At 36.9% G+C, this 18,181-nt stretch overlaps 1 protein-coding gene across 3 annotated transcripts in view; it reads left to right on the top strand.

Moving 5' to 3' along the window:
- NFYA (nuclear transcription factor Y subunit alpha) overlaps positions 1-18,181 on the top strand; it is a 32,127-nt gene that overhangs the window by 8,493 nt on the left and 5,453 nt on the right. For 2 of the 3 annotated variants that reach the window (XM_058554425.1, XM_058554427.1), the window contains 4 exons: positions 2,419-2,565; positions 15,797-15,928; positions 16,121-16,226; positions 17,585-17,751. In XM_058554425.1, coding sequence (XP_058410408.1) covers positions 2,419-2,565; positions 15,797-15,928; positions 16,121-16,226; positions 17,585-17,751 — 552 coding nt within the window. The remainder of the gene's footprint in view (positions 1-2,418; positions 2,566-15,796; positions 15,929-16,120; positions 16,227-17,584; positions 17,752-18,181) is intronic. The other variant, XM_058554426.1, reaches the window with a different exon arrangement.

Genomic DNA, 18,181 nt, shown 5'->3' with positions numbered 1-18,181 from the left:
ATTTTTATTAAAAAGGCAACTCAACTGCAAAATAATCATTGTACTTGGCAAAGTTTATCTAATCTGAATCTTGTTGATCTCTTAACTGCTGCCTTTTCACTATCTTTCCTGGGGAAATCATGACCTATCTTACTACTAGATCTGCAAAGATTACCCCATACCGCTTGGTTGGACAGAGGTGGGATACGCTTTCTTTAAGTCTTAGGTGTTAAAGCCACCATAAGAATTCTTACTTAACTATTGCAGTTTCCTAACATTAGTATGGTGAAGTTAAACATCCTAAATTAGAGTTGTATTTTGGCCAGTTCCTATATAAAAATAGGAGTAGAAGCATTAGTCTTTTCTCTGTCTGTACGTTGCTTTGACTGACCATAATTTTGAGAAATTGGCAAGATTGAGTGCCCTCTTTTTCTTCCATTGAATGGAAATAACTCAGAGTAGGACCTAGAATATATAACTGGCATCTCACTTTGTTACTAGTGCTCTAGGCATCCTGCAGTTAACTACCCCTTGTTAATAATCATTTCACTTGACCCTTTCAGCCCCACTCCTGCACCTGTCACCCATAGTGTTTGATGATGGTATACAGCGAATTCTGAACATAAATTAGGCTGAAAGAAGCTGAGCTTGTAGGTACTCCCAAACTATGTTCAAATCTCAAAGTTCAATAGCTTGTTATTCATGTTTTTCATGCTTGCTTCATCTTATTGATATATAAAACAGTATTGTCATTAACCACTTGTGGAATGGGAATGTAACATGCTCTTAACTGTATGGCTTCTTGTCTGATGCATGTGTCCTTGTAATCATTCATATGTTGTAAACACAGTGGGCTCCACAGAGTCTCAAATGGTTTATTGTGTGCACATATAGCATGTCCATGAGGGGAGAAGTTAAGATGATGGATAGCCAGAAAATTATTAATAGTTGTGCCTTAAAACTTATGTTTCCTACTTAGGTAGATTTTATTTCAAAGAAATGGAAACACTTCATGGAAATCTTTCCTCTAGGGGTCTCATTATTTTGGAGAATTTTAAATAGTTCTTTCAGTTATTCATGCAATAAATATTCTGAAAAATCTTTCCCGATAGAGCATATGCAAGCATTGGTTTAGCAAAGGGAATTTGATTTGGGATGAGGAGGTAAGGGAAGGAGAAAACATGAGAGAAGGAGATTGTACAGTCCTTGAAGGTAAAGTGGAATTTCTCAATGAACAGTTTAACAAAACCTAGGATTTGAATGTTCCTGAAGATTCTGATACATTGGTGTTGGTGGTGAGGGGAGGGAGTCTTAATATCTAATCTACTCATCTAGGACAGATTGATCTTTTATGTTAACTAATTACCTCTATTTGAACATATTTTGGCTGGCATTAAGAATGAATGTTTTAGTCATACAAATATTCTTTTGTTCTGTTACAAATAATTCCTCCAAACAAAGATAGAATCTGAAAATGAAAGTTTTGGACTTTTAGCTATTCTCTTGAACATTCCTTTTCACTTCTAACGTGCCTTGTTTTTTTACTTCCAGAAAGCATTCTGTTAGCTAGGTATTTTTGTATTGGGACTCAAGATGTTACAGAGCACTTACAATGTCCTGGCTTCCAGAATATTCTGTTTGCTCATAGTAGCTTGAAAGTTGGGAGGTTTTTAGTATGATTGAGTGCTCTGTGTAATTTCCATATTTGTCATTGCTTCTGTTAAATTTAAAATAACTGTGCAGATATTGCAGAATAGCTAATGTGAGGAATTCCACCACAGAGATTACAAACTGACCAGAAAATATTTCTACGCATTTTTCACTAGTGGGCTCTTCAAACCACCAGACTAGAATTCCCAGCGTAACGTGAAGAGGGTAAAAAGTGTACATTTCGTTTATGCTTGAGAGACTGATTATGGGGATAAAGGGTCTTCCACGTAAACTTCTAGGGCTGTTTGCTACCCAGCCTCCTGGAGTCATTGCTGAGTGTAGTTTGATTTACTCCTTCCGGGTTACTTAGAATTTGCACTCAACCACCATCAGCTATCCCTCTTGGGCATGCTCTCCAGCCCTCAGTAGAGACCATTCCCAGGTATTGATCTAAAAAGACAAATAGCCTTGATGTTTTGATTAAATGCTTCTCATGGATTTAGCCTGTATTTGGTGATAAATGCCTTATATCTATTGAGACTTCCCAAAGACTCTGGATATACTCCATTATATCTGACCTTAAAGTATTCAACTTGGCATTTAGTCAAAGATATCGTAGATATTTCAAGAAGATAACTTGAGGACAAGGACTTGAGACCTATTTTCTTATGGTCTCTGCTACCTTTTCCCCTTCTAGCAAGGCAACAGAATAGTTCCAGTGATTGTCTTTTGGTAAAAACCATTTTGTGTCTTATGTTATTTCATTGTTCTTATTTTATTTTGTTATAGGTCCAGGGGCAGCCATTAATGGTACAGGTCAGTGGAGGCCAGTTAATCACATCAACTGGCCAGCCCATCATGGTTCAGGCTGTCCCTGGTGGACAAGGTCAAACAATCATGCAAGTACCTGTATCTGGGACACAGGGTTTGCAGCAGGTGAGTGGTATTAAAAAAAATGTTTAGACAGAATATCAGAAGAGGTTTTAAAGAATAGTTTCTTACAAACTGTTTGACAATGATATTGCATTTAATTGCTTCCTACCCTCTATATTTGTATGTAGTTGATTTTCCACCTTTGTTGTACCAGTGATATAAAGCAGAACTATACAGAAATTGGACATCTCTGATAGGGACTGAGATATTAGGCATGATCTTGAAACGATGTAAAGATTATAAAGAGATGAAAATCTCTGTTTAATAGAAGTAATTCATTGGTGTGACCTTTGTTGGCACTTTTAGGCACAGGGGAAGGGAATTTACAATCTGCTTTGGAGATTGTTGTTTTTGGTCAGAGGTGTTACCCTTTCATTTCTTTCCATGTAATTTATAATTTGAGTTATCTAGCAAGTGATGAAAAAGAAAATATTTTAGTCCAAGCCCATTGCACACACTTAAAGCTGTACTTAGAGTAAAATTTATAACCTTATATACTTTATTTTAAAAGAACTGAAAATAAATGAATGGTATTTCTCTGAGGAAGTTAGGAAAAGAACAAAATGAGCAAAAAAGTAGGTTAAAATTAATGAAGTAGAAAACTAAGAAAAATGTGAAAAGGGTAAATAAAAGCTGATTCTTGAAACAGACCAATAAAGTAGTTAGATAAATCCACTGGAAAGACTGATTCAGAAACAGAACACAAAGGTAAACAACACAAAGATGTATAAGAGATTAAAATTATGTAGGAATGTTAGGTACAACTCTGTGGCATCAAATTTTGAAATTAGAGGGATATTTTTATCGTGAAATTGGCAAAAATTAATTTAGAGTGATTATATCCAGTGCTGGAATGGGTGTAGAGAAACAGAAACACTCATTGTTTTTGGTAATTTCAAATTCTGAAGTCATTTTGGAAAGGCATCTCACTATTAAATACATAAATCTTTGATCTGCCTGACTCGCTTCTGAGAATCTATCCTTTAGGAAGAAAAGCATCAATACATAGGGAGAAATCTACAGAGATATTTATTGCAGGATTGTACAAACAAAATATTTTGTAACCTGAATGTCCATTAATAAGAAAAGAATAAGGAAATGGTTGAATAAATCATACTATATTGATACATGGAGTATTATGTCATTGATAAAAAGGATGAACTGTAGACATGGAGATGATTAATATTGAAGTATTTTTAGTGAAAAATAATTTGAAGAAAAATACGTACTATATGATTGCATCTTTGTAATTAATAGCCAAAACCCTATGGGTATATGTGTTTATGAGTATGGAAATAGAGATGAGGGAGGACTATTAACTTTTTACTATGTCTATATGTTTTGTTTTAACAGTTATAATGATCACATTAAAGTCTTAGTTTTTCTGGAGGAATTTAATATAAGTTAAAAGAAATCAGCTATATCACACTGCCTGATAAATTAAATTTTTAATTTTTGCATATTCCCTTGTGGTTTTTATGCATACTTTTTGAACACAATTGTACCATGCATGTAGTTTCTTTTTGCTTTTCTTTTTTTAAAATTTAACTTGTTTCCACATGATTTTCTCATTTTTAATTCCTTCATAATGGTCAATTTGGTGAATCAGAATTTACAATTTATGAAGCGTATTTAGGGTTTTGTTGTTTTGTTTTCTTTTTCTTTGTTTGCTTTTGTAGGTAAGATTACTGTAAATGTATTTGAGCATGATAGCTTTATTTTTCAGTTGTATTAATTCTTAGGATAATTTCTTTGGAGTAGGGTGATTGCTTGGGCAAAAGGTAATAGCATTTTTAAGGCTATTGGCATATTTTTGCCAAGGTAGAGTTGTAGTTAGGATTAAAAATAGTTTCCCCATTTCTCCATGCATCAATGTATGAGGCTTTAAATACGTTTTCTTCAATTCCGCACTGCTGTTTCGTTTCTGTCCTTCCTCTTATTGCCTCCTCTCCACCCCTTTGCCACGCCTTCCTCTCCACACAGTGTGATGTAGTGCTAGGAACAGTGTACTGCGACTGCGGTGACCTGACTTTCATTCCCAGGTCTGCCACTAAACAAGCTTTCTGATCTTGGCTAAGTCATGTAATAGGCAGTTTTCTCATCCGAAAACCCAGTGTATATCAGGTGATTTTTAGGATTCGTTCCAGCTCTAAATTCTATGATTTTTATGGAGAGTTTTTTTTTTGCCTTTGAGAGACTTTGAAAAGGTTATTTATTTTATTCCCCTCCCTCCAAGCAGCACTGTAACTAATCAAACCATCCTGGAAAAATTATTGTTAACATATATAATAAGCCTCTAGATAAGATTCCATAGCCTTCCTTAGAATGCTTAAAGTTTCAACCCCTTTTTGTAAGAGTTTGCTTCTCATTAGTGTTTTTTGAATGACCATTGCTTTTAGAACAGTACTTCTTGACCTTTTTTGGATTGCATTCACTACTTCAGAATTCCAGTGAAACTTATGCCCTCTTCTTAGAAGAGGTGCAGATGTCCAGATATGTGCAAAATTTTGTGTACAATTTTAGGTTAAGATCCCTGGCTTATAAATATACAGTGGAACTGCAGTAGAGAGGCCAGACATAGGTGCAAGAGTAATGGAAGTTGATATATAAAAAAATAATATAAAATATCAGTGAAGAAATGGTTTAAGAATGATAAAGAAAAGGAAAGTTGATCTCTACCTTTTACTGTATACAAAAATACTTGCTAGATAGACTAAAGGTCTAAATGTAAAAAAGCGTACTTGGAAACTTTTAGATTCTCTTTATAGGAGAATTTTCTTTATGGTATGGGGCAGAGAAAGATTTCTTAAAGACATAAAAAATACAAATTGGTTTGACTATAATTTTTGTGTACATCAAAATGTATCACAAGTGAAGGTAAAAGATAAGGTGCAGACTTGGAAAAGATATTTTTTACACGTATAACTGGGTTTGTATCCAGAATACATAAAGAACTTTTATCTATTGGTGTGAAAATAACAATCCAGTAGAAAAATGGGCAAAGAATGTAAATAGATGGAACCCTAATGACCAATAACAGGTGTTCCTTGCTATCCAGAACACAAGAAAATGGATTCAGATCACCAAATAAATTTGTTTACTTATTTCTTCTTTTACCAACACTTGCTAAGTGCCAACTATGAGCTTAGTATTTGGAAACAGTAGTTAAGAAGACCTAGGCAGAGGATACTGGCAAGATTGTGGAGGGGGAATCCCCAGGAGTCTGTCTCCCCAATTAGACAACAATTGCACTGGCAGAATCTGATGTAAATAACTATTTTGGAACTCTAGAATCTGATGAAGGCTTGTAACTTCTAGGAGAAAACTTAGATGGTAATTTGAAGTCAGTTTCAACTGGTAGACCAGTAGCAGCTACCCAGCCCCCTGGCAGGCAACTGTGCATGGTTCTTGGAGCAGCTTGCACATAGCTTATAGAAACTGGGGTGGGCAAAATGGCCCCTGTCCTCCAGATATCAGAGATCATTGATTACTGCTTCTGATGACAGAGATGCAGACAAAGGGGTGGGCAGCCACTGTTGTTGCACCTCCCCCATTGCTATAAGCTCCTCCCCCTCCAGTTAAGGTGACTTCCTGGGCATTTAAAAGGCCAGCACGCTTCCCCTTCCCCACCTTCCATCTTTTCTCCCTTTTGGGAGCCAGATACTAAAGATATTCAAAGGATATTCAAAGATACTAAAGGATATTCAAAAGCAACTCCATATATGGGAAAGGTTAGAAAGTGACCGTGCATGCCCAGGGAAAGGTACAGGCTCTGAAAAGACCTGAGAAGATCTTAAGTTTACACCTCAGGCTGATTCTTGGTCCAGAGACAGCCTACAACAAAAGAAAACAATAACAAAGAACAGCAAATCCTGGGGAAGGGGGAGAAGCTGATTTCCACAGTTACCACGTTATTTGATTCAAATGTCCAATTTTCAACAAAACATCACAAGGCATACAAAGAAACAGGAAAGTATGGCCCATTCAAAGGAAAACTTAATCAACAGAAACTGTCCTTGAAAAAGACGGATCTACTAGACAAGCACTTTAAAATAACGGTCCTAAAGAAAGATGCTCAAAAGTCAAGAAAGCAATGTGTGAACAAAATGGAAATGTCTAACAAAGAGGTAGAAAACCAGTGGATCCACATGCACGTTTGTGGGATTCCCCGAAGAGAGAAAGGGGCAGAGAGAATATTTGAAGAAATAAAGGCTGAAAACTTCCCACATTTGATGAAAGACATGAATATAAACACCCAGGAAGCTCAACAACCTCCAAGTAAGATGAACTCAAAGAGACCCATACCAAGACACATTATAATCAAACTTTCAGAAGTCAAATATAAAGAGAGAATCTTGAAAGCAGCAAGAGAGAAGTGACTTGTCCCCTACAGGGAATCCTCAATACAAATGTTAGCAGATGGCTCATCAGAAACTTTGGATGCCAGAAGGCAGTGGTCTGATATATTCAAGATGCTAATAGAAAATAACTGTCAACCAAGAGTCCTGTAGTCAGCAAAAATATCCTTCAAGAGTGAGGGAGGAATTAAGAGATTCCCAGATAAACAAAAGCTAAGAGAGTTTATTACAAATAAACCTGTCCTGAAAGAAATGCTCAGGGGAGTCCTTCTGAGTGAAATGAAAGGACGTTAGACAGTAACTTGAAGCCACATGAAGAAATAAAAGCCTCAATAAAGATAAACACATGGGCATTTATAAAACTAGCATTATTGTAACAATGATTTGTAACTCCACTTTTTGTTTTATACATGATTTGAGACTAGTATATATATAGTTTTTAATTTTATTTATTTATTTTTTCCCCCAAAGCCCCAGTAGATAGTTGTATGTCATAGCTGCACATCCTTCTAGCTGCTGCCTGTGGGATGTGGCCTCAGCATGGCTGGAGAAGCAGCGCGCCAGTGTGCGCCTGGGATCCGAACCCAGGCCACCAGCAGCAGAGCATGCACACTCAACCACTAAGCCACGGGACTAGCCACTGGCCCGAGACTAGTATATTTTTTGAATTATTACTCTAAAAGCTAGTAATGTTGGAACTTTGACTTGTAACTCCACATTTTCTGTACAATATTAAAGACTAATGCATTTCAAAGAATTATTAGTTTATGTTTGGGGGCACACAATGTATAAAGATGTAATTTTGTGACATCGACAACCAAAAGGAGTGAGGATGAAACTATAAAGGAGCAGAGTTTTCATATGTTATTGAAGTTAAGCTGGTATAAATTCAAATTAGAGTTTTACAACTTTAGGATGCTAAATGTAATCTTCAGATAACTACAAAGAAGATAGCTATAGAATATATACAAAAGGAAATGAGAAAGTAACTTAAACATTTTCCCTACAAAAAGTCAACTAAACACAAAAGAATGTAGTAATGCAGGAAATGAGGGGCAAAAGACCTATAAGGCATATAGAAAACAAATAGCAAAATGACAGAAATAAGTCCTTCCTTATCAGTAACTACTTTAATGGATTAAATGGACTAAACTCTCCAGTCAAAAGACAGAGATTGACAGAAAGTATAAAAACGTATAATCCAACTATTTTCTGTCTGCGAAAGACTCGCTTTAGATCCAAAGACACAAATAGACTGAAAGTGAAAGGATACCCAATGCAAATAGTAACCAGAAGAGAGCAGGGTTGGTTATACTAGTATCAGACAAAAGAGACTTTAAATCAGAAAGGTTTACAAGAGACAAAGAAGGACATTATATATTAATAAAAGGTTCAATACAACAAGAAGATATTACAATTATAAAGTTTTACGCATTTAATAGCAGACCAGCAAAATATATAAAGCAAAACCTGACAGAATTAAAGGGAGAAGCTCTACAACAATAGTTGGAAACTTCAGTACCCTCCTCAATAAATGGACAGAACAACTGGAAAGAAGATAAATAAGGAAATAGAGGATTTAAACAACAAAATAGACCAACTAAATATAACACATGTGTACAGAATACTCAACCCAACAACAACAGCATACACATTCTTCCCAAGTGCACATGGTGCATTTTCCAGGGTACGTGTATAGGTCACAAATTAAGTCTCGATAATTTAAAAGATAGATATCAGATAAAGTATCTTGTCTGACCACAGTGGGATGAAGTTAGAAATCAACAACATTAGTAAAACTGGAAAATTCACAAATTTATTGAAATTAACACATTCTTAAATAACCAATGGATCAAAGAAGAAATCACAAGAGAATTTTAAAAATACATATAGACAAATGAAAATGTAAACAACATACCAAAACTTATGGGATGCTGCAAAAGCAGTATTAAGGGGGAAATTTATACCTATGAATGCTTTTATATTAAAAAAACAAGAGAGACTGCAGATCAACAGCCTAACTTTACAACTTGAAGAATTAGAAAGAGAACAAACTAAACACAAAGCTAGCTGAAGTAAGGAAATAATAAAAATTAGAGCAGAGGTAAAGAATAGAAAGATAATAGAGAAAATGAGTAAAACCAGAAGATCAACAAAATTGACAAATCCTTAGCTACATGGACTAAGAAAAAAACAGAGAAGACTTAAATTACTACAATCAGAAATGGAAGTTGGGACATTACTACCGATTCTACAGAAATAAAAAAGATTATAAGAGAGTATTATGAACAACTGTATGTCAACAAATTGGATACCCTAAATGAATGGACACATTCCAAGAAACACCAAGCTACCAAGAAGAAATAGAAGATCTGAATAGAGCTATAACTAGTAAGGAAATTGAATCAGTAATCAAATAAAAGTCCTCATGGTTTCACTGGTGAATTTCACCAAACTTTTAAAGAACTAATACCAGTCCTCAAACTTTTCAAAAAAATTGAAGAGGAGGGAGCACTTCCTAACTCATTCTCTGAAGCCGGTCCCTGATACTAAAGCCAGACAAAGATACTACAAGAGGGAAAAAAAAAAAAACTACAGACCAATATCTCTTAAAAACATTGATCCAAAACTCCTCAACAAAATACTAGCAAACTGAATTCAGAGTATATTAAAAAGATTATACACCATGATCAAGTGAGATTTATTCCTGGAATGCAAGGATGGTTCAACATACAAAAAATTCATCTACTGTGTTAATACACCAAAAACACAGAATGAAAGGAAAAAAACTACATGATCATCTCAGTTTATGCAGAAAAAGCATTTGACAAAATTTAACGCCATTTCATGATAAAAACACTCACCAAACTAGGAATAGAGGGAAACTACCTCAACATAATAAAAGCCATATATGAAAAACCCACAGTGAACATCATACTCAATGGTGAAAGACTGAAAGTGTTTCCTCTAAGATCAGAAACAAGGCAAGGATGTCTGCTTTTACCACTTCTATTCAACATAGTACTGGAAGTTCTAGCCAGAGCAGTTAGGCAAGAATGAGAAATAATAAGCATACAAATTGGAAAGGAAGAAGTGAAATTATATCTGTTCACAGATGATATGATCTTAAATGTCGAAAATCCTAAGGATTCCACAAAAAAACTGTTAGAACTAATGAATGAATTCAGCAAAGTGGGAGGATACAAAAGTCAACAAAAAATCAGTGCCATTTCTCTACACTAACAACAATCTGAAAAGGAAATTAGAAAGACAATTTCATTTACAATAGCCTCGAAAAGAATAAAATACTCAGGAATTAACCAAGTTGGTGAAAGACTTGTATGATAAAAACTACAAAACCTTGCTGAAAGAAATTAACACATAACTAAATGGAAACATATCCCATGTTCATGGATTGGAAGATTTAATATTGTTAATATATCAATACTATGCACTGTTGGTGGAATGTAAATTGGTGTAGCCGCTATGGAAAACAGTATGGAGGTTCATCCAAAATTTAAAAATAGAACTACCATGTAATTCAGTAATTCCACTTCTGGGTATTTATCCAAAGAAAATGAAAACTAATTCGAAAAGATATATGCACCCCCATACTCATTGCAGCATTATTTATAATAGCCAGGACGTGAAAACAATCTAAATGTCCATCAGTGTGCACACAGGCACGCGCGCACACACATGCACAATGGAATATTATTCAGCCATAAAAAAGAATGAAATCTAGCCATTTGGGACAACATGGGATGGACCTAATGGTGTTACACTAAGTGAAATATGTCAGAAAAATATAAATACCAAATCATCTAATTTATATGTGGAATCTAAACCAAACAAAAAACCAAGCTCAGAGAGAACAGATTGGTGGTTGCTGAAGAGAGGGTTGGGGTGGGCAAAATGGGTGAAGGGGGTCAAAACGTACAAATTTCCAGTTATAGAAGGAATATGTCATGGGAAGGTAATTTACAGTATGGTGACTACATTTAATCATACTGAATTGCATATTTGAAAGTAGCTAGGAGAGTGGATCTTGAAAGTTCTCATCACAAGAAAAAAAATTTGTAACTATGTATGGTGACAGATGTTAACTAGACTTACTGTGGTGATCATTTTGCAGTATATACAAATATTGAATCATGTTGTATACCTGAAACTAATATAATGTTATGTCAGTTATTTCTCAGTAAAAAAAAAAAATCAGTACTACTGAAAGCCCACATGCAAAGGAATGAAGTGGGACCCTTATCTAACACCATAAAGAAAAATTAACTGAATGTGGATCAAAGACTTAAATGTAAGACCTAAAACTATAAAAGTCTTAGAAGAAAACATAGGGCAAAAGCTTCACGACATTGGATTTGGCAGTGATTTCTTGGCTATGACACCAAAAGGCACAGACAGCAAAAGAAAAAAAATAGGTAAATTGGACTTCACGAAAATTTAAAAATTTTGTACATCACACGACACTATCAACAGAGTAAAAAGGCAACCACAGAATGAGAGAAATATTTGCTAGTCATATATCTGATATAGAGTTAATATCCAGAATAATAGAGAACTAAAACTGAGCAACAAAAAAGCAAACAACCCAATTTTAAAAATTGGGTAAAGGACTCGAATAGATATTTCTTCAAAGAAGGTGTACAGATGGCCAATAAGCACTTGAAAAGATGCTCAGCATCACTAATCAGGGAAATACAAATCAAAACTATAATGAGATACCACTTCATACCCATCACAATAGCTACTAACAAAAAACAAAATAACAAGTGTTGGTGAGAATGCAGAGAAGCTGGAACCCTTGTGCACTATTGGTGGGAATGTAAAATTGTGCAGCCACTGTGGAAAACAGTATGGCACTTCCTCAAAAACTTAAAATTACCATATGATCCAGCAATTCCACTTCTGAGTATATACCCAAGAGAATTGAAGACAGGATTTCAAAGAGATATTTGTATGTCTGTGTTCATAGCAGAATTATTCACAATAGCTAAAACATGGAAGCAACCCAATAGATGGATGGATAAGCAAAAGTGATATATATGTACAATGGAATATTATTCAGCCTTAAAAAGGAAGGAAATTCTGGCCAGCTCCGTGACCTAGTGGTTAAGTTTGGCATGCTCTGCTTCGGCAACCTGGGTTTGCAGGTTCAGATCCCGGGCACAGAACTACACCACTCGTCAGCCATGCTGTGGCAGTAACCCACATACAAAATAGAGGAAGATTGGCACAGATGTTAGCTCAGGGCGAATCTTCCTCAGCAAAAAAAAAAGGGGGAGAAGGAAATTCTGGCATATGCTACAATGTTGATGAAACTTGAGGACATTATGCTAAATGAAATAAGCCAGTTACAAAAAGACAAACACTGTACAATTTCATTTATAGAAGGTACTTAGAGTAGTCAAAATTAGAGACAATAAGTAGAATTGTGGTTGCCAGGGGGCTGGGGAGGGGAGTGGAATGGGGGATTATTGTTTAAAGGGTATAGAGTTTCGGTTTTACAAGATGAAGAGAGTTATGGAGATGGATATTGGTGATGGTTGCACAACATTATGAATGTGTTTAATACCACTGAACTGTACACTTAAAAATGGTTAAGATGCTAGATTTTGTGTGTTGTATAGTTTACCACAATTAAACAAAAAAAAAAAGGCTTGGGCAAACTATCTCCTAGCAAAGGAAGATCCATGAATGTCTTGGAGACATGGAAGCACTGGCCTGATTTCCCTCCCTTCCATCAGCAGGTCTTTTACCTACAATTGATTAGCTCTGTGATAACTTAAGGTTCTCTAGGCAAGTCCTCTTTTCTCCAGACCAGGGGGTTCCCAGGATGAAGTCATGGATGGAAAAGCAACCTGTGTATACAAATCCATCTTTGGATAGATGAGAGTACCCTCTCTACTTCCAAACTCCCTGTTCTGCTGAAACAATGCCCAGATCAAAATTTTCTGCTGATTGAATGAATGAATGATTGATTCAAGAACTGAAGAGCAGGGAGATGAGGGTGTTGTGGGGGAAAGCTGTGTTTAGTAGCTGTGTACTCTGACTCTGAAGCATTTGGGAGTGTACTTGTATAGAAAATAATAGAAATTTTGAACTGTGGGACATTCCTAAATGCTTTCTCTTTTGGTCTTAAAAAAAAAAAAGAAATGTGTCTAGTAGCTGTTATGTGAAAACAAGATTCTATACACCCAACAGTTAAAATGTTGCAGTTTTTTTTAGTTTTAAAAAATTTCTGAGTAATATTTTTCAATTTTCTTGTCAGGTTTATGATGACCCTCCTAATAAATTAGCCATAGCCATTAAAAAAGAGAGAAAAGAGGGGGGCCAAACCCACGGCCTAGTGGTTAAAAGTTCAGCGCACTCCGCTTCAGCAGCCCAGGTTCAGTTCCCAGGCGTGAACCTACACCACTTGTCGGCGGCCATGCTGTGGTGGTGACCCACATACAAGATAGAGGAAGATTGGCATAGATGTTAGCTCAGGGTGAATCTTCCTCAACAAAAAAAAGAGAAAGAAAATAGATTTGGATAAAACAGGATCCCTCTCTATCCAGTATTACTATCTGAGGTTTAGCTATCTAGGCCCAGGAGCCAAAAAGGAAATGGGCAAATTAAATCAGCAAAAGACTAGAAAACATTAATGACAATACTGGGTATTGGTGAGGATGCTGGAACATAGGAATAAGAGGAATATAATTTGACACATTGTATTAGTTATCTATTGCTGCATAACAAATTATCCTAAAAGTTAATGGCTTAAAACAACAAACATTTATTATCTCATAGTTTCTGTGGATCAGGAGTCCTTGCACAGCATGGCTAGGTCCTCTGACTCAGAGTTTCCCTTGACACCCTGTGGGCCGCCCTCAATGCGAGATTCTCTGGGGGAGAATCTACTTCCAGGCTCACTTACATGGCTCTTGGTGGGCCTCATATCCTTGCTGACTATTGGCCAGAGACGTCAGTTCCTTGCCATGTGGGCCTCTCCATAGGGCAGCTCACAGCATGGCAGCTGTCTTCCCTCAGAGGGAGTGAGAGAGAGTGAGAAGTTGGCAAGGTGGAAGTTACAGTCTTTTTATAACCTGATCTCAAAAGTGACATCCCAGTTTTGCCATATTCTTTTTGTTAGAAGTGAGTTACTAGGTCCAGCACACACATGAGGAAGATTACACAAAGAGCTGATTACCAGAAGGCAGCTAGGAACCATTGTAGAGGCTGCCTACCATCCACACTTCTCCTTTAACACAGGAATTCTTTTTTTTTTTTATTGGTGAGGAAGATTAGCCCTGAGCTAATATCCAATGCCAATCCTCTTCTTTTTTTGCTGAGGAGGATTGGCCCTGGGCTAACATCCATGCCCATCTTCCTCTACTTTATATGGGACGCCGCAACAACGTGGCTTGACAAGCTGGTACACGTCCAGGATCCGAACCTGCAAACCCCGGGCCGCTGAAGCAGAGTGCATGAACTTACCTGCTATGCCACCAGGCCAGCCCAGGAATTCTACTTTTACATACTTCAGAAACTCATATATTTGCATAAGGAGATATGTTCATTGATTTTTTTGTGTGTGAAATTTTTTTTGTAAAAATAAAATTATTGGAGGGGGCCGGCCCCGTGGCGCAAGCGGTTAAGTGCGTGCGCTCCGCTGCGGCGGCCCGGGGTTCGCTGGTTCGGATCCCGGGCGCGCACAGACGCACTGCTTGGCAAGCCATGCTGTGGCGGCGTCCCATATAAAGTGGAGGAAGATAGGCACAGATGTTAGCCCAGGGCCGTCTTCCTCAGCAAAAAAAGAGGAGGATTGGCGGATGTTAGCTCAGGGCTGATCTCCTCACAAAAAAAAAAAAAAAAAAAATTATTGGAGAAAAACTCAAATGTTAAGGGGAATGGATGAATAAATTAGAGTATAATTATTTAATGTGATACTTTATACCAGTTAAAATGAATGTACTAGTTCTGTTTCAGCTGGCTGTATCTTGAAAACAATGTTGACTGAATAAAGCAAATTGCAGAAAGATACAATATGGTACCATTTATATGAAATTTATAAACGTATGAAACAGTACCATCTATTTTAGGGATATACATGTGTAAAATATGCTCTGTAAGGATGGTCACCAGTTTTATTTAGTTATAGTAATCACTATAACTTTAGATGGGATTCTTCCCATCTAAAAATGTTAAAAGAAATGAAGCTAATATGGAAGAAAGTTAATTTGTTAAATCTACATGATGACTGCAGGGTGTCCAATATGATAGTTTGAACTTTTTTTTATGTTTAAGAATTCTATATATACATATTTATAGAATCCCAGCTTAGAGTTAGAAAAATTAGAAATAACTTAATTTTTTTTTCAACATTTTATTATAGAAAACTTCAAACGGACAAAAACTGAATGGTATGATAAATCCCCATCACTCAGCTTCAACAGTTATCAACACATAATCAGTCTTCTTTCTAGTTTCGTCTGTATTCCCCTACTCTCGCAAGGATTATCTTGAATATACATAGTATCATTTCATCTGTAAAAAATACTTCAGAGTGTATTTTTAAATGAACATGCTTTTAAAAATATATAACTATGCCAACACTATCATCTTTTAAAAAACTGACATTGATTCCTTAATATCATCCAAGATTGAGATATTGTGGTCAAATTATTAGTGGTCAGAATTCCCGCATTGTTTCATAAATGGAAAACAAGTTATCTCTAATTCATAATAGAACAGAACTTCTGTCTTTTTTCCTTATCAGAGCATTTCTTGCTTTCTAGAGGAATTTGGTAACTAACGCTCCAGGACCAAGAGACCAGCGTTATCAGGGTACTAACCTTTCTCTGTGTTCTCTTCCACAGATACAGTTGGTCCCACCTGGACAGATCCAGATCCAGGGTGGGCAGGCTGTGCAGGTGCAGGGCCAGCAGGGCCAGACCCAGCAGATCATCATCCAGCAGCCCCAGACAGCCGTCACCGCTGGCCAGACCCAGGTACTTCCACCAGCTCTCCCAACACAACAGCACAACTGATTTGGCAGGGTCAGACAGCTAAGCCAGATATTTCACATGTAGTAGAAATGGGGAAGAAAGCCATTAAAAATGTTTAAAAAAAAAACTACATGGTCCTGTTCTTTGTGGTGTCTTTGGAATCTATTAAGTTGTCTCATGATCTGTTTCCTACAGACGCAGCAGCAGATTGCTGTTCAGGGGCAGCAAGTGGCACAGACTGCTGAAGGGCAGACCATTGTCTATCAGCCAGTTAATGCAGATGGGACCATTCTCCAGCAAGGTAAGTGTGCCCATTTGTTTCTGTGGGACTTTTGTGGGCAGCTTTTTCATCCCTTGAGCAAATGACTGCTTCAGAAATTTTGTGGTGACCTCTACACAACGTATTTTTGAGCAACAAAAAAAGATTTCCTCCAAGTCTCCTTCGATAGTTCTTGTCACCAGTACATGACCAACCTTGATTCCATTTGTAGAAGTTCCTACAGTGGTTGTTAGAAGACAAGTCCTAGGGATTATAAAGATTTTAATCCTTTCTGGGAAGAAATGTTTCTAAAAAGAAGATTGGAAATATGGAGTTTCTTTTATTGTTAGAGGGAGAAATAGATCAGAAGTCAAGTTGGCATTTGGAGTATTGTTGCTTATGTTTTTTGTGTTTTTTCTGGGCCACTTCGTTATTCATTATCATTATCATTATAAAAAGACTTATTGTCTGCCTACCATGTATGTAGCAGTTTGCTAGGAAAGAAGAGTTTTCTTCTCAAAAAGGCTCTAGTCTAATGAGGGAGACACACATGTGAACAAATAAATACAGTGCAGAGCCCTTCTAGAGGTACGTTCTAGGAATAGATGTTGCGTAAACAAGGGAGAGATGAAATCTGTTTGGCTTGGTAGGAGAATGGACATCAGAGGGGAGGAGATGACTCAAATTGAACTTGAGAGCTTTTGGAAGCATTTGTCGGTTAAATCTAGAAAGGGCATCTCAATTAGATTCCATAACTAAAGGTTTGACTTGTGATTAAAATTTAGCAGTATACAAGATCCAGTGAGTGCAGTGACAGTGTGCTGTCGTGTGACTCAGGAGAGGGCCTGAAGTGGATAGAGCCCTGGCAGGAGCTCAAAAAAAGAGTGGTGGACAAATCCTCCAGTGCTGCTATTGATAGTTTGGAGGCTCGGAATGCTGGATTTCATTTTAAGTTTTAGTCCTGCCACTGGCTGGCTCATTGTCAGTTTAGGATAAACAGATTATAAATTTATAAAATCTCCATCCTGAAGCAGATTGTTCAAGATTGTACAAGAGCAGAAGGTATAGCTGTAGTCAGACTGCTCCACAGAAGGGGAGGCCTCTGAACTTTCTCGCCACCCATTGAAAACTGTTATTGGGATGCCCAGGGAAGTATCCATTTCAAGGATAGATTTATTCAGAACTGGAACCCAGACAGTTAATGGAATTACAAAGATTGTGATTACTTGGATTATATACAGCAAACCAGGCAGAGTGGGAGAGTGCTTTTTCTCCCCTCATGCTGTTTAGTATGTTTTTCCAGGGTGAGTGAGTGCGTGCCAGATAGAAGAGGGACTAACTGTGTTCCCTTCTTTCTGTGTACCTGTGTTTTGTTTGTTTTATATTTTATTTTCTTAAAGTTACAGTCCCTGTTTCAGGCATGATCACCATCCCAGCAGCCAGTTTGGCAGGAGCACAGATTGTTCAGACAGGAGCCAACACCAACACAACCAGCAGTGGGCAAGGGACTGTCACTGTGACACTGCCAGTGGCAGGCAATGTGGTCAATTCAGGAGGGATGGTCATGGTAAGAAAACTGATTCTTCAGCTCACTTTTCCGTATGTCTGTAGTGTATTTTTCTGTATGTCTCTTTGTCTTTGAAAATTTCTTAAACTTGAAATTTGATGTCTCATAAAGCTTGTTGATAATATTGACCTCTTGGGATTGAGATTGATCCTTAGGGTACTTAGAGATGTACTTTTACAATAAGCATTACAATCAACCATAATTCATTCTAAGCCCCTACTATGTGCCAGGGACTATTCTAGGTGCTAGAGAGAGATAGCAGTGGATAAACAGATGTAAATATCTGCTTTTATGTGATCTTATTCAGACTTCAAATAACAAAGGGAGGGATAAACTACTAATCTTCCGGAAGTGGAAAATATGTTACCCATAGTGAATGAAATAAGAAATAAGCTAAAAATTAGAAAGATTGTAATCAATAGAGAAACCA

This window comes from Diceros bicornis, chromosome 14 (assembly GCF_020826845.1).
Source record: "Diceros bicornis minor isolate mBicDic1 chromosome 14, mDicBic1.mat.cur, whole genome shotgun sequence".
NCBI lineage: Eukaryota > Metazoa > Chordata > Mammalia > Perissodactyla > Rhinocerotidae > Diceros > Diceros bicornis.
The sequence above is the reverse complement of the archived record's forward strand: the minus strand, read 5'-3'. Positions and strand labels throughout refer to the sequence as shown.